The following is a 21564-nucleotide window of genomic DNA, read 5'->3' as shown; positions in this document are numbered from 1 at the left end:
TTCTTATGTCTGGGTCCGCAGGAGGATTATAAAAGAGTCAATTGCTTCACAGGCATAGTCGCCTGTGTCACTGTTGACTCTAATCATACTGAAAAGAAGACACCGGACATTTTAGCAAATACCAGGAACTTAATCAAAACCTTTTTAAACTCATCACTCCCTCGAATGTATGTCTTGTATTTTGAGACTATAGCTATCCCCAATCTAAAGGGGTTACCTTGATTCGTATGTTTATTTGAAAACAGCTCTTCATGGATGTGGATTTCGAAGCGCAACAATGAATTTTGATATGTATGCTGATTTTTCCCAGCTTCAAGTAGTAATCTATACAGAAAAAAAAAATAACCTAAAATGTTGTCCCCTAATCGCATATATCTTTTTGAACGTTTTTTCACGCAAAGATCATCTTCTCCAACACCTCCTTCTCCCCACTATTCTCAACAAGATTCTTGAAAACACCATTCTCAATCCCCATAAGATCCCTAGGCGTGCCAAACTCAGCGGCCTTTCCAGCATCCATGACGAGAATACGATCGAAGTCTGCAATGGTGCTAAGCCGGTGCGCAATGACGAGCAGCGTAGTAGCATTCCGTCCGAATTCCGCACGGATAGACGTCTGAATCAACGCATCGGTCTCCATATCAACAGCCGAGGTCGCCTCGTCCAGAACCATAATCTTGGGTCGCGAGACGATAGCACGGGCGAGACAGAGGAGCTGGCGCTGACCCTGGGAGAGGTTAAGGCCGCCTTCGGAGATAGTCGACGAGAGAGAAGTGAAAGCGTTAGAATTCGTCTTCTGGGGCTTTGGTGGTGTCGTGGCGCCCGTTTCACTGGGCTGGCGGGGCGTAGCAGTGCGCGATGTGAGGGTGAGCTCGTCGTCGTCGGCCTCGGAGATGAGGTGCACACGTGCTAGCGCATCGTAGAGCTCTGTATCGCTGTATTCGTCGAACGGATCTAGATTCGATCGGACACTGCCGGAGAATAGCACTGGGTCTTGCGGGATGATTGCAAGTCGGCTGCGGAGGTCGTGTAGTTTGATCGTGGAGACGTCGATTCCATCAATGAAGATTTGGCCAGAGCGTGCTTCTAGGAATCGGAAGAGTGCAAGTGTTAAAGAGGACTTGCCTGCTCCGGTGCGTCCAACGACGCCAACGCGCTGGTTCTTCTCAACTGAGAAGCTGAGCCCGTTCAATACAGGTGGGAGATCTGGTGCGTAGCCCACCACGAGGTCTTGGACTTCGAGATGGCCTTCTGTAGGCCAGGCTGCGGGTGCATCGGCTCCTCCTTGGTTCTCCATCTCGATGTTGGAATACTCGATGACACGCTCTGTGGCGTTCATGTTCAATTCAATGTTGGCGTATTGTCGCAGTGCCATTGTGATCGCAGCATTATACTGCAACGCAAAGCTGAGAGCGAAACCGGCAAGCGAAGCGTTAATACCTGGCAGATAGACCACGAGTCCGGCAGTGATAGTTGAAAAGGTGGCACCGACGATGCTCATGCGGAATGAGAGCCAGCGGTTGAACAGCCACAGGGTCCACCATGCTTGTGCATGGCGATTGATCTTGCTGTACATGATATCGACGTAGGTGCCTGGTTTGCTGAAGGCACGAATAGTGATCAGTCCAGCGAGACTAGAACCGAATTGCTCAAACACAGGACTCTTCGCAGTGCTCTCCAGACGTTTGATTTGACGGGCACCTGCCAGATAGGATAGGGCGAGTTTTACACATACGAGCAACAGGACTCCGCCGAGCAAGATCACAGTCCAGTCGACAAGCATTCCTGCAATCATGATTGCAAAGACATCTAGGACCTTGCTCACGAAGAAGCCGATGTCGTACCCAATTCGTGAATCGATTGAGTGGAAGTCGGCTGTGAAGCGGTTGAGAATTCGTCCCAATGGGACGGTGTCCAGCCACCGGAGTGGCGCGCGGAGGATAGTATAAATCAAGCCATTGAACAGGTTCCTCGAGGCTCGGACTGACGCGGAAAGAATGCAGTAGTAACGGACTGTTCCGATTATGCAGGCGATGACAGAGATAGCAATGTAGATTCCGAGGTACATAAAGAGGTCATCGTGTTGTTGGACCGGTGCAGTCGGTTGCATGGCATGCTGCAATAGGACACTGTATTGCTCAGGATGGGCCTGTGTACTGGACGCTGAACGTGTCCAAATATTGACCCACCAAGACTGTGACAAATAAAGATTAGTTAAAGGATACAGACAATGGGGCAGATTTAGGATTATATGCACGTACCCTTCCAACCAAGAGAGTCGAATACATCAGGTATACCACGAGTGTCACCAACCAAAAGCCCACGGAGCCACCCTTCTTCAAGAAAGCAAGGTAAACCGATAGTCGCACAGAACCGATTTCCCGTTTCTCGTCTTCAGTGAATTTCTTCGGTGTAGACGTCTTCGGTGTAGCAGCAACCCCATTTCCATTAGGAACTTGGCCATTTACAGCTGTGCTCGGTCTTCGGTGAGACGTGTTCGAGATGACTTTTTGGAGCGTTGTCTCCTCGTCGTTGAGGAATTCACGATCTTCACTATCTGCTACAAGATCCACTTGTTCAGCGGCTTGTTCCTCGCGAAGGATATCCTCTAGATGGTGTGATTCCTTCAGATCATCAATGGTACCTGCATATTTGATACGACCATTCTCCAACAGCACGGAGTAATCCGTGCGAGGAAGGCACAGTGCGACATGGTGAGTGACCAAAATGCGAGTTCGGTTCTGACCGAGTTCACCGGTGAGAGCATTCTCAAAGACGTGACGACCTGTGTGGGCATCGAGGGCGCTGAAGATGTCATCCATGACAAGTATACCAGCCCTAGAGTACAATGCGCGGGCGAAGGAGATACGCCAGCGCTGACCACCGCTCAGATTGACACCATTCGCACCAATATCGGTCAAATCGCCGTCTGGCAGCATCTCGAAATCCTTTGCCAGAGCGCAAGCAAAGATAACCTTTTGGTAGCGCTCTGGATCGTCCGGGAGTCCGAAGAGAACGTTCGCTTTGATCGTAGCATTTTCAATCCAGGGCATCTGCGCAACATAGGCAATGGCGGAGTCGATAATCCAATTTGCCTTAGTCGCAAGGTGATCAAATCGGTCGGTAACGGGAAGTGGAACTGGTACTTTGATCGTTCCAGAGAGGACATCACATTCACCTAGGATCGACGAGAGAAGCAGGCTCTTTCCAGAGCCAGTTCTACCCGATACCACGCTTAGACTCTTGGTCGGGAATTTCAAGGTCAGGTCACGTAGAATGAAACGATCCTCGGAATCTTCAATATCTTCCTCCTCCGCAGGCCATGCAACGGAGGCATCTTCAAAAGCGATATAATCAGCCGGGACAGTGTTGACAATTCTTTCAGAGGTAGCCAAAAATTTGTCGATACGATCCGAGCTGACCTTCGCCTCCAGACCCATCGATGTGAGCTCTGGGATAATAGCGAGCGACGCTTCGAGAGAATTGAAGATTGCCATAGCCGTGAAAGCCACCGAGGGCGACAAAGTACCATGAAGAATGGCATATGTAGTCAATGAAACGGCGGATAAACCGACGGGACCGAGAACCCAGATCGCAAGCAGGCCAATATCAGCTACGAAGGAAGCCCACAATGCGCCAAGTTCAGTCTCTCGAGTCTCCCGAACGCGGTTCTGCCATTGTTCCTCCAAAGCCGAGAATTTGATCTGCCTAATTCCCTGTAGCACTTCAGTAACGATTGCCAGCTTCTGATCACGGAATTTCATCAATCGATCCTGGGCATTTGAATATTTCTTAGCTGCGTAGACATTCAGTGGTGTCACAAGAAGAGAGACTGAAAGACCAGCGAAGGCACTAGGCCAGCCGAGGATTTGGACCAGAAAGGAGGCACCGATAATGATTTTAAAGGCCGCCTGCGGGATAACGTAGTTGAAAGTGGCAAAGTCGGAAACGCGGCGAGCATCCACGGCCACGTGGTTGATAATACTCTGACGGCTTTTCTTCAATGCGTCCTCGTCCTCGTCGTCGGCCTCCCCGGATCCTTTGCTGGAACTATCGGATTCATCTGCCGTTTTGGACTTCTTTGTATACTTCACATCCTTCCGACGCATGGCCTTGGCAAAAATGACTGCTGACAGCTCTGCGAAGACGGGAACTCCAAGTTTAGAGTAGACTATCCAGAACAGCCATGACTCGACGCTCGAGGCAAGGAACAGCAAACCACCCAAAGACAGGACCCAAAAGTACGATGCTCCGACATTCCAGTCCGGAGTATCGCGCAGTTCGAGTGTTTTCAGGATCTGAAACAGGGCAACCTGGGGTCCAAAGCTCAGGAAGCAAATCAGCAGACTGAGTATCATCTGGGCGCTCAGTGCTCCCAAATGCGCAAAGACAAGCGCTAGCCACAATTTCCGGCCCTGTAGCGCAATTTCAACTTTCTCACGGAGACGATCAGCACGCTTCGATGCTGTGAGCTTGGGAATATCGTCGAGATCCATGGTCTTGTGCTCCACGGCGTAGTTTAGCAACCCATTGGCCCAGCTGAAAGTGAAGCGACTGAGTAGGGAAACTGAAAGTTCCCGCTCAACCAGCTTGTCTTCGTGGTAAACATCTGGACGACGTGGTAGCAGAACACAGAATACGGCGCGAAGAGCAGCGCTAGCAATTTGCGCCGATTGCAGCCCGACCCAAACTTGTCCATGGGGAAGTCCGAATTGAGAGAATATCAAGATTCCTAGTTCGATACTCGGGACTACAGCGGCAATAATACTGCCCCAGAAAGCGAAGTGGCCGAGAACATATCGGCTTGTCGGTCGGGGCTCGGTGAAGAAAGCAATAGCTTGAATAGCAAGTAGAGTCTATAATAATAAGAAGAAGAATTAGCCATTAGTTTGATTCAAATCAAATGAGTTTGTGTTATTGATCGGGTTTTCTACATACCCATACTCCGAACTGCAGCCAAATCAATGGCGTGGAATTCGTGATTGTAAGCTTCAATGTCGCAAGAACAGCCAATGCGAGAGTCACCAGAAACCCGGCGATGGAGAACAAGGCGATGAAGGCTCTTTGCCATTTATCAGAGAAAGCTTGGAGTGATTCCTCGGTCGCTTCTCCATCTTCATCGCTGTACACCTCTTTGGCTAATTGAACAGGTTCATAATCACGGGCTTTGCAGGAAATACGGTAGGCAATACTCTGAATAGCAGGTATACTATCCAAAGCAACCAGCGACAAGGCTAGATAGCTAGATGTCGCCAGGTATGCCATTGTTTTTTTTTTTCGAACGCGAAAAGAAAAAAAAAGAAGGACAAGAAAAGAAAGACAAAAAAAGAAATATGAAGGCGTTATCAGCGACTATAACGAATCCGCTGAAATGTTAGCGCGAGCTATCGTGACATCGAGCGGGGAACCAGGAATAGGCCGATCTTAGACCACCAGTGACTCAGAATATCTTACCTTTTTTCACCCTCACATCGATATTAACTGTCAGATCAATTTCCCTCCAGGGCTGTGCATTGAGTCACACGCACGATATAGTGCAGTTCTCGTGTTCAATGACTGAACTTTTCTTAGTGGCTGCATATTCCTCTTCCTCAGCACTAACTCCGAGCTCCGACCCCCTAGATTGGAGAGGATTGCGTCTTCCAATGGTCATGTGCGGAATAGCATATCTGTAAGCACTAACCGGAGGACAATTATTAAACATTCAACTTGAATTCAAGGAAAATTCACCATTCCCCACTTGTATAGCTTGTATCCATCTAATGTCCACCTAATGCAGGACCGGCCTCCACCCGCGTCTCGGCACAAACTCTTCCACGGCCTCATCATCCAAAACATCACGCCCCAATCGTGCAGTGATAACGCTTCGCTCAGAATCTGGGCCGTGCACGTAAAACGGCTCGAATCCTTGCCCGGCGAGTTTGGGGGTCCAACTTTTTTCCTGCCTTTTTCTTTCACCTCCCTTGCATTTACCGTCGGCTCAAATCCAGAGGATTCCCGATCCAAACTGAGATACCACCGCCGTTGGTGGATCGAGCCGATCGTATTGCTGGACCCTGGGTAGGCATTGTTTCTTTGAATTTCCATGTCGGCGGTGTAGATATCGTCTGCATGTGTCTTAGTCGGGCTATTTCGAGATTCGGATTGACTTTGCGGTGTTGGATCCACTCTCAAATTTTGTTTGCTTGGTGGAGGCGAAGGTGATCCGGAGTCCGAGGTGAAGGGCGCTTGTGGCGCCCTTGGCCTAGATTGGCGACGACGCCGTTTGGGGCCTTGTCGAATTGGCCTCGCAAAATCGGTGGTTTTATCCATCCGTAATATAATAGTGTAATTTTTTGGTAAACGGGTTCCGTGCAGTCGGAGTCGGATTTTGCGCTTAGTGTCTCACCGTTAGAAAGGCCCATTGTCCCCCGCGTTGTACAGGGATATACCTACATTCTGAAAAGCTTCTCGCAACTTCGCACTATCCGAGATTGGCTCCGGTAAAACATGGCTATCTTCGGAGACATCTGATCGAGAGTCATCGGTCTCCGGACCAGATGGGTCCATTTGGTAAGGTAGAATTTCATATTCTCCAGTATCCCAGATAATCAGGCTCCCCGTTTTGTGAGAAGCTGTTTCAATGAGATGATTCTGTGAAGAGGTAATTAGTTATTATTATACCATCTCATCCCAGATCACAAAAACCCACCCATAAACAATGGATCCGAGTTTCAGTTGCATTCCGGTTCAGTCGCTGGCTATTTGGATCCCCAGGCATCCCATACATAACCGACCAACTCACAGAGCTGGTCTCCGAGAACTGGAGACGGAGGTCATAATGGGGCCCCGCGATGGGATGGTCATGTTGATGGATGACGAAATGGCGTCCTTCGGGGTGCTCGTTGCGTCTGTACAATTCCGTCCATTCCTTGATGGGTAGCCGCGGTAATGGTAGTGTTGGAAATGGGCGAACGCATTCTTTAAGCTTTGCTGAAATTGTGCTCAGATGGTCGGTCACTTCAGCCTGGCCTGCTTCGATGGCAGCGAGGCTGGGTGGGGCGTTTAATTGTGATGCGTTCGACGGGATAGCGTCTCCTCCATCTCCATCCTTGGCCCATTTGATAGATGATCTTTTTTGTGGCGGAGAGACGGGCGCATTTAAGCTTAAGAGAATTGGGCGCTGGTGATTTAGTGGAATTTCGTTTCTTAGCTCATGCTCTGGGCTGGATTCTGGGCTGCATGCGCGTTTCATGATTGGGGCATCTGGGTTAACGTGTCGCAGGCGGGATCAAGCGAGAGTTACAGCCATGACATGCATCGTTGATGCTATTGGATTCATGTATTGCCTGCATGACATTTACAGACGGAGCTTGAGGTGGTGGATGTCCGTCGCAGATGGCTTAGTAACAAGCTTGACTTCCAAATTTGGAAGCTTTGGCAGAGCCAACGATATGAAACATGTTAGGACGGAAAACGCCAACCAGTCACCCGTCAATTATATATTTATAGGACCGGAGGGCTCGCGATATCGACGCTGAAAATGACAGCTTCTCTAAATCTGAAGTACTTAGAAGCTAGGGTGGTCGTCGACTTTTCCCATATATATATATATATATATAATCACACCAGGGGGTGATTATCTTAGCCTTATTACAAAATACCTAGGGAAAAAGAAAGAGTGCCATCGCGAAGAAACGATACCGTGATCCCTGCCTAAATGTTTTACATCAAAAGCAAAAATGAGCTGGATTCCACCGTTATACAACCGCAGACTCGAGCTCATTGCCCATTGGATTTTAGTGTGGATGATATGCGAAACTCTGTATTCCAATCACATTGAAAACACGGGATGTTCTCGTGAATGAGAAAACTACACCCGTGACCCATGACTTTAACTGGAGGTGCATTGAAATATATCCAGTGAGATGGTATTCGACAGTGGCTATTAGATCACATATCCTGCTGTTCCTTCATCTGACCTCTTGACATGGCAATTCGACCACTCCACGCCATCCAAAATAGAGAGCCTGATGGGTACAATAGCAAGCATCTCTCGCACCATTTGCTGCTTTTCTAATGGCAACTTGTCCACAACTGCCTTGGGTGGTCCATGCAGTTTCATGTATACATGCACACCGCATGTCCGACAGAAACAATGGCCATTAAACCTGCGCTGAAACAGATATTCGGTCGTGTTTTCGTTTCCATGAATGGAAACACTGTCTTGATGAGGGTATATGCAGATATTAGCATTCTATTCTAGTTAGAACTAATATCACCGGAATTTTCGGGGCTGGATGCTTACCCTCTGACAAATACTGCAGTTATCTTCCTTAATCTCCACCTCTGACCAGTGCTTTGTCTTCACAGATAAGGTAACAGCACCACAATAGCAACCGCCAGTGTATAGCTTTAGGTTGTCGCCTGGTACTTCCGCTACTTGTCCGCGAGACGGAGTAGAGATAGATGTACTATCGGAAGGGCAGTCTAGCCTATTTTCATATTTTAAATCAGATCTAATTTGTAGGGCCTTGAGGTACTTACGCTTCAACTTCCAAAGTGAAGGGATTTACTCCAAATAATGCTCTTGCCTATAAATGGGTCAGATTCAAACAAAAACCATAGACTTGACAGACTGAGATAAACGTTACTGACATTGACAGCAATACTTGATTTTCCGGCCTGTATCATATGATTCTTCACCATTATTCCTGTACCACACATAGGGCAAAACTAGAAGAGGTAAGTTTGGCGATGAATATGACCGAAAAAAAGTACGTGCTTACAAAATGATCTCCACTGCGACCTTTCGCAGTATATCTAGCCATAGATTGATGTCCGCTTGTAATTTGGAACTGGGATTCTTCCGGGAATATCCAGAGGTAGCCCTTCTTGGTGCATATCGAGCAACGACAGCTGAAAACCTGCCGTAAGGGTTGCTGTAGATCCAGATTGAACCTAATTTGACCGCAATGGCAATTTCCTTTGTAAATTTCGGGTGACGACATCACAGTAGCATGCATACCTCAGTGATATAAGTTGGGATCAAAGGTTTTAAGGAGATCGGAGACAAAGAGGGGAACCTCGTAACTGTTTAATATATAAGATAACACTAGCCTTCTTGGTGCTAACTGTATTTAACTTGGGTTAATGTATTTTTGGAATCATCCATATCTACTCCGTAAGCATGTCATGAAAATCCTTTCAATTTAAACCTATATACCCATGGGAAATACAAAACCACTACAAAGGTGTATCGAAATGTCCGCTCGTGTGTCAATAAAACATATGAGACTAGCATCCAACTTCTCCCTCAAGTAGTATTAATCGTGAGAATTGATAATGGGATTAACAGTCACGCTCTGCGGATTGTGGAAGACGTCTTTCGGATCAATAAGAGTCTTGATACGTTGGAGCTGCCCAAGATTCGATCCCCAGTAGGCCATCTGACCATTCTGAAGGTAAGGATCAACATATCCCGGATAGGAACGCAAAGGTCCGGGTGGCCGATTTTCAATAACAACTTGATGCAAGCGATCGAGGAACCTCCTGGCAATGAATGCAGGAGGCTCAAAGCCGACAACAGCATACGATTGCATCCACATGACAGCATTACGGTGAACATAGGCCGTAGCATTCATAGGAACATCGTTGGTTGCGCCACCTTCCAGGTCAAAAATAACCCACCAGTTCTCACTACCCTTCGGTGCGGTGTTGAGGTACGTGAACAAGGCAACTAGCCCGTGCTCGGCGAATAGTTCGTCGACTGTAAACGATAATGACTTGGAGTAGAACGAAGTGAGCAAAGCTCCACCGATTGAGACTAGGTAATTCTCAGCCGCGTGGGCTAGCAAGGCTAGCCAGTTTGTGATGTATGCCACATTGCCCCTGTTTTGGATTGGGAGGCTGTTTTCCTGCTCAAATTTTTCAAACTCCTCTCTGGTTCCGAAGAAGCTGCCCGTGATTACAATACCGTCCTGGAAGATTGTGAGCTCGGTGGAATAATTCCGTGTAATGTTCGGCTTCGCGATGATGGACTGCCAGGCTTGGAAAAGTTTGACCTTGTCAAGTATGTCTCCCTGGCTGAATGTATACGTGTATTGCACAGCGCCCTTGGGAATTTCCTGCGTGCGAACTTTGAACTCAGTGACGATGCCAAAGCTGGCGGCCGCACCCTTGATAGCCCAGAAAATATCCTGGTTCTGGGTGTCCGACGCAATCACAATGCTGGAATTGGCAAGAACTACTTCAGCCTCCAACACATGATCCAACGCAGTTCCCCATTGTCGTGACATGAGGCCAAGACCACCAATGGTGAAATGACCGCCAACTCCGACTTGTGGACAAGATCCATGTGACATCGCTCTACCACCTGCATGTAGGAGATGGTCTTGAAGATCACCCAAATTTGTACCGGCTCCAATTGTGGCAACATGGGTGTCCGGATCCATCGAGAAGTTTTGGAAATTCTTTAGGTCGACGACGACGTGGCCATCGGCTCCTCCCAGACCTACCATAGTATAGTTGACTTAGCAAAAGGTAAACAATGATTGGGACGTATGAGGCACTTCCATACCATAGTTTCCATAGCTGTGACCTCCACTGTAAGCCTGTACCCGGTAGTTTCTCTCAACGGCACAACGCACAATTTGAGCGACCTGGCTCGTAGTGTTCGGATAAGTGATTACCGCGGGGTGGACAGGAATGGCCAGGTTATAGGACGGCAGGGCCCGAAATTCATATGACAGATCTCCCCGAAAGGTCGCCATAGTAGGGTTTCCTCCCACGGCGGCCATGAAGCACTCACGGCCGGCGACGCTGGATGTGTTCCCCATTTAGACGAGAATAAAAATTGAAGGCCACCTACGAGATGGTCAAGTGGAGGCTAATGCAAAAGAGAAGATCCGTAATGGCCGGTGGAACAGATAGAAGTGGCGGCGGGATCGCGACTGCTTCACGAGACGGAGAACCCTAGCCAAGTCTTCTGCTTTCTCCGACGTCTCATTTCCTCGGTGTCACAGTTGTTACATATGTCACGGTTGTCACATTCGTTGCTAGTACTAAGAGGGTCTTCTGATTTTTTGAGGATCTTCGTCTAAACATAGTTACCCGACTTGGCCTGTCATGCTACTGCATGCAGGGACTCTGGTGTAACACGGTGAATGAGTACATGAAAGTGCTTGAGATGATGGAATCAAGAGCAAATATTCGAATAGCATAGTCAACCAATGAGCTCATAATGGCCTATGTGAATACCGGGGGATGCCGAAAGAAATTGCTCGGGGACCACTATAACTATAACGGCGACATAAATGGTCCCCGATCCGGAAATCCCTTGTCATGCAATATGGAAACCCTAACTGGACTTCTTTGTTTCTTGACTTCTTCGCTTCTTTTTTCAAACGTTGAATTCGAGAGAATCCCTGGTTATTTATTTTTTCCCTCAACTTTCTTGGTGTTCTATACCTCATTCAACACCAGACTGCACTTCCCGCAATGACATCAGGGAGAAAACCTTAATAACAAAGACGAATCGACACAGCATCAACATCATGTTCACCCCAATTCATACCACGCTGGGCGCGCTATTGCTATTCCAAGGCTCATCCGGCCTACTCATACACAACGGTGCCGTCTTCGGCATATCCTCTCTTCTATCTGGGTGCGCCTTCAACCCGAGTCGTGACAATGTGCCCATCATCGCGGGTTTGGTGTCCAGCATTGTACCAGTATACTTGCTGGCACCATCACTGATCCCGGACTATCCCGCGTCTCCACAATCATGGGCTTCTGCTGCAGCAACATTGGGAGTGGGCTTCCTATTGGGGTGGGGAACAAAGGTCAGGAGTATCGGATATAATTGGAGAACCAGGAACAAGTTGACTAAGTGAAGTAGAACGGTCGAGGCTGTACCTCCGGACACATGCTGTGTGGGCTTTCGCGTCTCTCGCCCCGCTCGCTGATTGCAACCGCCATCTTCTTCACAACTGCATTGCTCACGGCGAACCTTGTTGAGGGCGGATCTAATATCCCATCTTGTGGTTCGACCCCGTGCTATACGCCAATGTATCCATCTGGGCCGGAGTTCGGCTTCATGGCAGGTGCAGCACTGCTGGCGGCTGTCACAAACTTCATCGTTGTCCCGCAGAAAGTCCATCGGTCGGAGAAATCTAGGGTTGTCTATTCTTATGTGGCAGGGTTGGAGTTTGGCCTGGGTCTTTTGATATCTGGAATGGCTGACCCAGCCAAGGTGCTCAGGTTCTTTGCTTTTGTGACTGACCCATCCCGATTCGATCCGTCGCTGGCGCTGATCATCCTGTTTGGAATTGGGCCATCGTTGTTCACCTTCCTGGCCGAGAAACCAGGCCAGGCGGTTGAAAAGGGAAAGCCTGTTGCTAAGCCTACCCTTGCAGAGAAATGGCGACTCCCAACGGCCACGGTGAGCGACATAGATTGGCGCTTTGTTGCGGGTGCTGCGACGTTTGGACTAGCTTGGGGACTGAGAGGGGTTTGCCCGGGCCCTGCAATTTTGCGAACAGTCCTACAGCCGACCTGGGGACTAATCACGATGGGCGGTTACATGATGGGCAACCTGATTTAAAGTGAATGGGATATAGAAATTATAGACATTTAATTCTTCATTAGCTTCGTTGAACATTGGCGTCTTCTCGGGGGAATAGAGTCGAAATCGGTGGATGGTTATGCAAGAAAAGAAAATATGGAAGTCCGAAGATCTTAAGAGCTGCATCCGAGGCTTGATTAGCAAGGGTAATAATGCCATCGAATATGTACATAGTCGGTTCAACTGAAAATAGATGCAATTGGTCCGTGAATAAATGCATTGGGTATATAACAGGGAAAAAGACTAGACAGGGGACTAAAGATGTAGAGGTGAGCAAACGGAAGAATAGCTTACAACTCGGTCTTCCTATCCATGCGGAGGGCTTCCAACTCAGCAGATTCGTCGTTACTGCGTGGATTGAGGGTAAATTGATGGTCAAAGTAGCCTTCCAATTCCATCCACTCCGCAACAAAGGCGGTTACTAGCATGCTCCAGTCTTCGACGGTATCCAAATCTAAATGTTCACCGTCATCGTCGATTGTATGCCAAACAGAAGGGAATCCCTTGAAGGGTGCAAAATCAATCAGGTGCAGGATCTCAACCCCCTTGGCGAGGAAAGGAAGGTGATCATCCTGGATGCCACCCATAGGCGACAGATTGTGTCCGTCCTTCTCAGTATCGACGAACCATGAACTAGCCGAGGCAGACTTGAACTGCTTCAATGAGTTGAATCGTTTTTCAAGGGCGCCCAAGCTTTGATAAGCCCAGTGTGTTGTCTCATAGTAAGATTGAACTGTCGGGGATTTCGAGCCCAGCAGATCCAAAAGGACAAACAGAGATATCGATGACAAGGGACCTTTGAATTCCGACATCGCGGGATAGACCTGGTCATCCCAATGTGTAGCCAGGGCACGAGCTCCATAGAGGGAATCGGTGTCAGTCCAGTCTTTAAAGGCCTCTTCGCCGTCCAAGAATATAACCTGGAGACCCCGCTCTTCTTCGAGATAGGTGTGTAGTCCTTGCTCCTGCAGCGCGGACCATTTCTTTTCTAGCGCGGCATCAATACTGCGCATGGCATGCATGATCATCGCACATGGCGCGGCACTGTCGATACCTCCGATGAAGCCTTCTGGCTCTATCTTGCTGTCATAATGGGCGACAAGAGTGAGCCGGCCAACGTCGCCAACCGAGGCCCAAGGAGGATCGCGAGTAGCGATAAAGTTTCGGAAAGGTACGTCCTTCCCCTTGGATAGTGGCGTTTTGGCCGTGGAATTATGAACCTCAATAGTCCATCTGGGCAATGTGGTTCGAAAAAAGTTGGCGAAGTGACTGAGCACCGCGGTGGAGCCGGGGGTGCCAGGGACGCGGGTCCTTAGTATAGGTGACAACAGAGCGCCATTGTGAATGTCGAAGTCGTTATTGGGCCGCGGGAGTCCGGTCAACGTCTTATCTGATATTTCCTCGTATGCGTCTACACATGCTAGAAGCATTACAAGAATGCATAGCCAAATTGACACAATGCCAGGTGTCATGCGATAAGCCGGAGACATGGCGTGGAAGGAAAGCTCGCGCTAACGGGTCTCGACCTGCATCAAAGCAACGATCGGATGAATCCAAGCCTAATTTAGCTAGGTAATCAACGATATTATATGGTATGAGATCAAGGGAGAATGTGTCAAAAAGCTGGTAGGTCAGCACATCCAGCAATCTAAACAGAGCGGAGGCCAAGGCGGTCACCCTTTTTGCCGGGTGATCGTCGATTTATTGGGGAGATCAATCAACGTCCAAATCCCAAGCCAACTACATTACACAGGCACAATGCGACTACAGGTTTTACTCCACCCTCAATTACGCACAACTTTACCAGAATGTGCCCAACGCAGTCTTCGTAGGAGCGTCTGGGTTCGCTTCAAGTCGCAGATCCCTCGGCCGTCGCAGAAGCATCTTTCACCATTACCCAAATCGAAGGAAACCCTCCCAGCTGCGCGTTCTCCAGTCACAAGAAACCTCACACCACCAAAGACAACCATCAGGACAGGTAATGCGAAACCTACCTCCTGGTATTATGCGCGTTTGCTGAGATAGAGTTACAGGGCCACCAGAACGAATCTTAGTCTATTATGGAGGGACGGGTAGAGCTATTTTTCTAGGAACGCTGCGGATCACGACAGTCCTTCTATTTGGTGCAGCATGTCTAATCGTTGCACCAGCATGCTCTGTGGCTGATGATTACCCCTGGTACAGCACACCTGCGGGTAAGCTAAATTGGACATTACATCCCCTATGCGTCTATGCTGATTTTGCTTTAGTGATTGCTGCTGGCGCCCTCCCAATGCTATTTGTCTCATATACTGCTGCCCCGTATGTGAACTTTATCCATCTGGCACTTCCTGCCTTTGCGAGGAAGTCGCGGGAAGCCGCTGTCCAGTATGCAAAAGACCTGCCTCCAACGGCAGTGCTATATCTGACCAGCATGCGATTCAATACCATTCCCCGGCAAACAACTGTCCGTCTTGGAGATCTCGTTCCCTTCAAAGACGCTCTGCGACCTGTCACATTCCAGAATTTGAATCCTTCACCCCAACGATGGTGGCAGGGAAGAGCTCCAACCCAGTTCTATACTGGAACCCACAGCAAACCGGGGAGACAGACATCGGCTTTCTTCCCTGAATTGTGGAACGGAATTTACCAGCAGATTCAAAAAGCCAAGTCACGGCCTCATTGATCTATGCAATCTTATGACTGCTTCCATTGATGGTCTAGCGCCTATTTATCTTAGTTATTGATCGATGGGGCCTAATCTCAGTCACTCTGATCGAAGGTAGCTATGAATTAATAATTGAATATGTCGTATATTTCATATCCATTTACCTCAGGCTCTTGGATCTTCACACATTAAACATATGAGGTCCCAGCCGCGATTAACTTGTGTGGATTATGTTAATGCAAAGAATCCAGTTGCAACCATATCGTTCTATCATGCTTTAGGGTGGGATGAGGCCCGCTCACATGGCCTCAGGTCTCTCACTTGGCTCTCATCTTGAGCATATCTGAACCAAAGGCCCCCCAGATTAACCGCGATATAGCGGTTGAATGCAGTGAAATTCCCGTCAATCGCTATGTCGCCGAATTTCTATTTCCACATCCAGGCTCATCAAATTGCATTCTACGCTGAGAAATTCACTTCAACTCGCGTTCTAAGAACAGTTCATCTTCGAGGAGACTTCACTTCAATGCGGGTTCTGAGAACGATTTATCATCAAGGAAAGTTCACCCCAACGCGCGTTCTGGGAACGTTCATTCTGTTTTGGATCGACGGGGCTTGCTATTTTATTTGCCATTTCAACCTTTCCCGGTATTTTCTCTTTCTTCCTTCTACATCCGTTACTTGAAGTTCAAATTGAAATTGAAACTCAGCGTTAACCACCAAATCTTTATCCAGTCTCGCCAAACTGTTTCAAAATGTCTTCTCAGGCGAAGCCGACCCTCTTTCCTGGCATTTCCGCCACTGAGACCAAGCTTTTGGTCCTGGCCAATGTCTGCCTGAAGAATGACAAGGTATGTTAGCCGGTCCCGAGTTCTCACACTATAGTTACCTTGCTAATATAGTGGATCATAAAGATCGACTACGACAAGCTTGCTGCAAATGCTGGCATCAAAGCCTCGTCTGCTCACACGCTCTTCCGCACTGCGAAGCGCAAGCTAGACAAGCTGTACGCTGATGACCACGCCAATGGGGATGGTGCCAGTGCCAGTGCTCCCATGTCGCCTGAGGATTCTTCTTCCAAGCGCGGAAAGGCAAACGCAAAGGCGCCTCGCGCTATCAAGTCTCCCAAGACCCCCAAGTCGGCCAAGGCTACCAAGGGTGACGAGGCTGCTATCAAGTCCGAGGCAGCCGACGACCAGGAGGTCTCCGTGAAGCTCGAGTTTAGCCCTTTCACTGATGATTTTGATTTCGCCGCTGGCCTCACTGAGGATACTACCCACAAGGCCGCTATTGCCGCTGCTGAGCCTGTCACTGAAACTGCCACTACCGCTGATGCAATCAAGCCCAAGACTGAGGAGGAGCATGCAAAAGTCAAGGCCGATGAGAACAACGACGCTGTGCTTGACCTGGCTGTGAACCAGCAACTCCCTGAGTCCCCACTGCCCGATGAAGAGGGTGATGCCTGCAAGCAAGAAAAGGCTCAGGAGAACGGCCAGCTTGAGAATTAATTCTCAGCCCAGGAACTCCCAGAGCACGAGGTGGAACAGATTTGAGAACTCGTGCTTTTTACCAGATTTTCACATGATCATGAGGAGAATGCGATGCTATCAAGGGGGATTCTGAATGCTCTTTATACCAAAAAAAGACAAAAATATGTATCTACTGGGTTTCGTTCCAAACCAGTGATAAAGCATTCAAATGAGCACTCAAATGAAAAAGAAAATGGTGGGAATTGCATTTGCCGCTCGCTCCAACTACGTATCCGGCATTTTTGCACATGTTGGCAATCAGACATCTTACGTACATCTGGGATAACATGCATATGTACCGGATAATCCCTGGCACTCGATACCTTTCCCTTTCCGTTTTAGTACTCACCTCTTGCCGCTATTTGACTACTGAGTAAAATCGAGCACGCCCCTGAGTACCCTGACTTGATCGATCATTACATAGTCAGCATGACTGCTCACTGATCATCACCTGAGCACCCTGATCCACCCACTGATCATCATCTGAGCACTCTGATTTGCTCACTGAGTGCTCACTGATAAAATCTCATTTGCCTTGTTGGTAGAGAGTGTAGCATTTCGATATAGAAACTATAACAGGGGAAATGACGGTATGTTATTTAAATATTTATGCTATAATTTATGCAGAAACTGGGTCGAACTGGGGCTATACTGGGTTTTCTGGGGCCCCAGTCACTGGGTCTGGGTTGGGTTCTGGGTCGTGCGGAAGTCTAAGTAAAACATTTGCTATCATATACAGTTATATATAAGTATCTATACTAAGCGCCGCCCTAAGAGATCAGAAAGCGTAGATATTAACGCTAGCGAAAGCCCTTAAATAATCATATATATAGTGATAGTTAAATTTATCTGCGCAGACGTCATACTGTAATTAATCATTTTCGAGTATAGGTATCACGGGAAAGATGATATTGATTGCGATCATATAGATAATCATACCCAACCTAGTAAACGAGATAATGAATACCTTCTTCTGACGTAATAGGGTTCGCTTTTCGTTGCTGTGTCTTTCGATGCTGAGTTATCTTCACCATCATCCACATTTTCTAAGGTGACCGGTGCTCGATTCAATAAATTTGAATTTTCTGTTCCTATGGCAGCTCTTGAGCCAATGCCATATTTAGGTTGATGATAGTCAAGCATGTTGGTGGTGTTTTTCTTAAAGTGTGTTGTAAGCTTAAGAATCGGGGAGGTGTCTGGTTGATTTGCAACGAGTATGTGACGGGGAAACGTGATAATTAATGGTATTACTCATAGGTGTAATAGGGTCGGCCTCTTGCTTAAAGTAAAAACTTTGAACAGACATACCAATAGCTTCCAGTCACATTACCATTAGCCAGGTCTTCCTCGCCTTCTAGAAATTGGATACTGTAAGTATACGCCTTCTCCAATAATGAATGGTGTGGTATGCAGGGGCCAGGTCTAAGCTTCATACAGTAGAAACCTTTAGTAGCGCTGTAAAATACGTTGTAGCCGTCCTGCCGTCCCCATACTTGCGGACGGACCAATCGGGGCTTGAAACGACCAACAATGGTCGCCGTGCCTTCACGTCCCACCTCCTATCGTCGGGTTAATGTGCAACATACTAAACCAAAAAAACACATGAGGATGTAGAAAATGGTCACCAGTTAGAATAAACATCTTACTATAATCATACTCTATTCGTCATATAGTATTTACTATATATAGCATTCGTCTATGGACTATGTTAGAGCAGATAGAGGGTGTAAATTTATAAAGCGACACTGCACATGATACCGTACAGGGAAAGAAGATCGAGAAACGGCACTTGCACCAATTCAGGCGTTTAGCTAATACAGGGATATGCAGAATAACTAGTTACATAGCCTCTCGAATATGTAAGGGCCTGAGTAGTAAATTCCGAGACAGCCATGCTCTCCACTTGAGCTGCGTCTGACCTGTGTAAAAACTATATCTCCTTAATTTCTATCCCCTGCCAACATGACTGGTTCGAGCTTGAAATTTGGGTCTTGGCGCGTCTGAAAGGTATAAAAGTCATTCCCTTCCTCATTGGTGAATTATTCGTACAATTCCTGACTTTATCTCTATAACCAGCTGCTCTCGACTCTTGATTGGCTTTATAATTTGATACCATTGGTGACGCTTAATATGAAATTTTTTATTGTCTTGGCTGTCCTTTGTGGACTGGGAACAGCTAGTCCAACAGGTGGACTGACACTTCAACAGCGGCAGGTAAGCTACGGCTATAGATCAAAGCAGTCCGCATACTTTATAGGAACAGTATGAGCTGATAGGTCTTTTTTCTTTAGGTATCTATTCGCGACACCGACGTCCCCTCTACAGATATGGAGGGCAAACTTGTCCGTTCCTCCCATGAGAGACTTAACTTATGAATGCGTGCTGATTTGATAACTCCAGTGTGGTAAAGGTGTTGAAGTATCAGGGGATGTATGCCGTGTTACTTGTCGGAGGGGGTTTATTCAATACTTTGATAAGCGTCCGAATGGCACCCCCTGTGGGGTTCTACCTGGCCTTACATGTCAGGCTGGTCTCTGCGTATAAATTTGTGCTTTTTTGGATGGACAGCTAGCGGTAATCTTTATTGATTACCAATTCAACTTCATTCGACAGGTGATAGGATAATAAGCATGGTCACAGCTAGGGTGAATTTCTTGAAGAACCCAAGTCCATTGACTTAGTTCGCCATCTTAAACGGACTATCCAGAAGCTTGACATGGTGAGAAGAAATCTCTGGGATTCCCATTGACTCAGATGCCGCTTCCATAAATGGGAGAACATGTTCATCCTGCACAGAAGAATCATAGTCTAAAAGCTTTGTTGACATCTCTTACAGACGCTCTCTATCCATATCTCAGCTAGACGATCCATATCTCAGCTAGACGATCCATATCTAAGCTTTCTGCAGCATCTTTCATTTTCAAGCACTAGAGAGGAGCTGTAAAATCAAGAGCAAACGTGAGATCAGAAAATGCCGTGATAGCGATAGAAAACTTTTTTTTTAAAAAAAAAAGCATAGTGAATGATTTAGAATCAGCTTTGTCGGAATATGTAGGCTAAAATTGGCTTTGACTTGGGACGGGTTGATAATTTATATAATACACTGACTTCTCAGGTCTCCCTCCTCGTAATTCTTCCCCATCAACAATCATCTGCCTTTCTGAGATTAATATCTACAAGACTCGCTTCTAAAATCCCATATTCAACCTTCCATCACTATCTAAAATCACAATCAACAATCAACAATCATGTCACACTCGAAGCAACAAGGGAAGACCTCTGACCCGGTGAAGTCAGTAGGACTCACCCCAAGCCAGACAGAGCGCCTTGTGATGGGATACCTATGCATGGAAAAGAACAAGGTAAGTGAAAGAGTGTGTTCTTTAATCTCCACGGTATTTGAGCTCAAGGTGAGTCTTCTTGGCAGGTTAACTGGAAGAAGCTTGGGGAGCTTTGCAACGTTAAGCCTTCCTCTGCCAGAACCGTTTTCACCGAGGCCCGACGATGCCTCGAGAAATGGGAGGAACAGAGAATCGCTGCAGTGGCTATCAAGGAAGCCGAGGAAGTGGAAGAGGTTGAAGAAGTTGAAGAAGCTGAGGAGGATGAGGAGGATGACAAGGATTCTGATGAGGCTGTGGAGGCTGCACGCGGCCATGACACTGAGGGTTAGGATGGAATGAGATTCATCAGTGGTTAGACCAAAAAAGCATTGGTCAACTTTGCAGCTCTGACCCAGGGTCGATGTTTCAAGGATCCTACATATTGTGTCAAGCTCAATCACATAGTACGGCTTCATTTGCAGTGAATCATGCAGAATTTGAAGATCCATATTTGGAATGGTAATAGAATCTCTCATATAAGGGTATGTCGAGGGAAGTAATGTAGATGGTAGTCTTCGACTCCAATACCATATCACAAGCTTCTTATTACCACAAGTAAACTGCACGTAATGTTCCAAGGTTGTTCCTTCTTCACCACCCAACAGACCGTGTTCTCCAACATCAACAGTTCACCACAACCCATATCCAGTGCCTTTGTACACCACAATAACCCCCCATTTCATCAAAAAGAACGAACTCATCCATTACCAAATACACCGTCACCTATGTTACCAACTGACACGATGTCAACTACCCCATCTCCCAAGAAGAAGTCTGGGCTATTGGGTGATTTCACAGCCGGTGAAATAAAGCTCATTATGGCCAGTGTCCTGTGTATGGGTGGAAAGGTACGCACAGTCTTTGTACCATCCTTCGAACCACGACTCAAACTGACCGTATCTACAATTTTAGCTTGACACCGAAAAGCTCGGAAAGCTGAGCAATATGAAGAAAAAATCAGCAGCCAGCAGATTTCCATCTATCAAGCGCAAGCTGGAAAAGATGTTCGAGGATGAACTGGACAACCTAGACAACGACCAAACCAACTCGAATGCCAAGGGCAAGTCTGCAGGCAACAGCTGCGCAAAGAAGCGCCGTGACAAAGTTGTTGACCCGCAGCCCGAGCCCGAACATGATATCAAGACCAAGGCTGAATCTGAAGAGGATACCAAAGATACTGTGAAGGTTGAGATTGTGGTTGAATCTGGCGAGAGCACCGACAGTCTGGTGAAGGTCAAGGCCGATGCCGATATCAAAATCAAGCCGGAGCCTATCGACTAAGTGATCGTGTTGTCAATGCAGTCTCTCTCGAGGTTCTTAACTGGGGACTTCCTACTGGACTTTCCATGGGATTCGAGATATCTGAGAACTTGATTTATCAGGAGGCACATGACAGAAGGGTTG

General features: G+C 47.5%; 10 protein-coding genes across 10 annotated transcripts; 5 read left to right on the top strand and 5 right to left on the bottom strand.

The window, feature by feature from the left end:
• Positions 1 to 391: 391 nt before the first annotated feature.
• N7487_006579 (uncharacterized protein) lies at positions 392 to 5265 on the bottom strand (the record flags this gene model as incomplete). The annotated part of the gene is made up of 3 exons (XM_056874326.1): positions 392 to 2194; positions 2262 to 4856; positions 4939 to 5265. 3 exons carry the CDS (start codon positions 5263 to 5265, stop codon positions 392 to 394), a joined length of 4725 nt encoding a protein of 1574 aa, XP_056732046.1.
• A 450-nt stretch (positions 5266 to 5715) lies between these two features.
• On the bottom strand, positions 5716 to 7234 carry N7487_006578 (uncharacterized protein; the record flags this gene model as incomplete). Its single annotated transcript, XM_056874325.1, has 3 exons — positions 5716 to 6375; positions 6436 to 6633; positions 6692 to 7234. 3 exons carry the CDS (start codon positions 7232 to 7234, stop codon positions 5716 to 5718), a joined length of 1401 nt encoding a protein of 466 aa, XP_056732045.1.
• A 693-nt stretch (positions 7235 to 7927) lies between these two features.
• On the bottom strand, positions 7928 to 8688 carry N7487_006577 (uncharacterized protein; the record flags this gene model as incomplete). Its single annotated transcript, XM_056874324.1, has 4 exons — positions 7928 to 8155; positions 8288 to 8474; positions 8527 to 8573; positions 8638 to 8688. The coding sequence occupies 4 exons, from the start codon at positions 8686 to 8688 to the stop codon at positions 7928 to 7930; spliced, it is 513 nt and encodes a 170-aa protein (XP_056732044.1).
• Positions 8689 to 9305: 617 nt separating this feature from the next.
• On the bottom strand, positions 9306 to 10817 carry N7487_006576 (FAD-binding oxidoreductase; the record flags this gene model as incomplete). Its single annotated transcript, XM_056874323.1, has 2 exons — positions 9306 to 10492; positions 10559 to 10817. 2 exons carry the CDS (start codon positions 10815 to 10817, stop codon positions 9306 to 9308), a joined length of 1446 nt encoding a protein of 481 aa, XP_056732043.1.
• A 717-nt stretch (positions 10818 to 11534) lies between these two features.
• N7487_006575 (YeeE/YedE family protein) lies at positions 11535 to 12583 on the top strand (the record flags this gene model as incomplete). Its single annotated transcript, XM_056874322.1, has 2 exons — positions 11535 to 11822; positions 11879 to 12583. 2 exons carry the CDS (start codon positions 11535 to 11537, stop codon positions 12581 to 12583), a joined length of 993 nt encoding a protein of 330 aa, XP_056732042.1.
• Positions 12584 to 12894: 311 nt separating this feature from the next.
• Positions 12895 to 14094, bottom strand: N7487_006574 (glutaminyl-peptide cyclotransferase family protein; the record flags this gene model as incomplete). The annotated part of the gene is made up of 1 exon (XM_056874321.1): positions 12895 to 14094. The coding sequence occupies one exon, from the start codon at positions 14092 to 14094 to the stop codon at positions 12895 to 12897; it is 1200 nt and encodes a 399-aa protein (XP_056732041.1).
• A 268-nt stretch (positions 14095 to 14362) lies between these two features.
• N7487_006573 (uncharacterized protein) lies at positions 14363 to 15269 on the top strand (the record flags this gene model as incomplete). Its single annotated transcript, XM_056874320.1, has 3 exons — positions 14363 to 14582; positions 14638 to 14799; positions 14854 to 15269. 3 exons carry the CDS (start codon positions 14363 to 14365, stop codon positions 15267 to 15269), a joined length of 798 nt encoding a protein of 265 aa, XP_056732040.1.
• A 737-nt stretch (positions 15270 to 16006) lies between these two features.
• N7487_006572 (putative histone h1.3.) lies at positions 16007 to 16759 on the top strand (the record flags this gene model as incomplete). The annotated part of the gene is made up of 2 exons (XM_056874319.1): positions 16007 to 16102; positions 16166 to 16759. The coding sequence occupies 2 exons, from the start codon at positions 16007 to 16009 to the stop codon at positions 16757 to 16759; spliced, it is 690 nt and encodes a 229-aa protein (XP_056732039.1).
• Positions 16760 to 20028: 3269 nt separating this feature from the next.
• N7487_006571 (uncharacterized protein) lies at positions 20029 to 20450 on the top strand (the record flags this gene model as incomplete). The annotated part of the gene is made up of 2 exons (XM_056874318.1): positions 20029 to 20142; positions 20208 to 20450. 2 exons carry the CDS (start codon positions 20029 to 20031, stop codon positions 20448 to 20450), a joined length of 357 nt encoding a protein of 118 aa, XP_056732038.1.
• A 435-nt stretch (positions 20451 to 20885) lies between these two features.
• Positions 20886 to 21441, top strand: N7487_006570 (uncharacterized protein; the record flags this gene model as incomplete). The annotated part of the gene is made up of 2 exons (XM_056874317.1): positions 20886 to 21008; positions 21073 to 21441. The coding sequence occupies 2 exons, from the start codon at positions 20886 to 20888 to the stop codon at positions 21439 to 21441; spliced, it is 492 nt and encodes a 163-aa protein (XP_056732037.1).
• Positions 21442 to 21564: the final 123 nt, after the last annotated feature.

The sequence above is a fragment of the Penicillium crustosum genome, assembly GCF_028827405.1.
Source record: "Penicillium crustosum strain IBT 35664 chromosome Unknown utg000002l_segment0_segment0, whole genome shotgun sequence".
NCBI lineage: Eukaryota > Fungi > Ascomycota > Eurotiomycetes > Eurotiales > Aspergillaceae > Penicillium > Penicillium crustosum.
The sequence above is the reverse complement of the archived record's forward strand: the minus strand, read 5'-3'. Positions and strand labels throughout refer to the sequence as shown.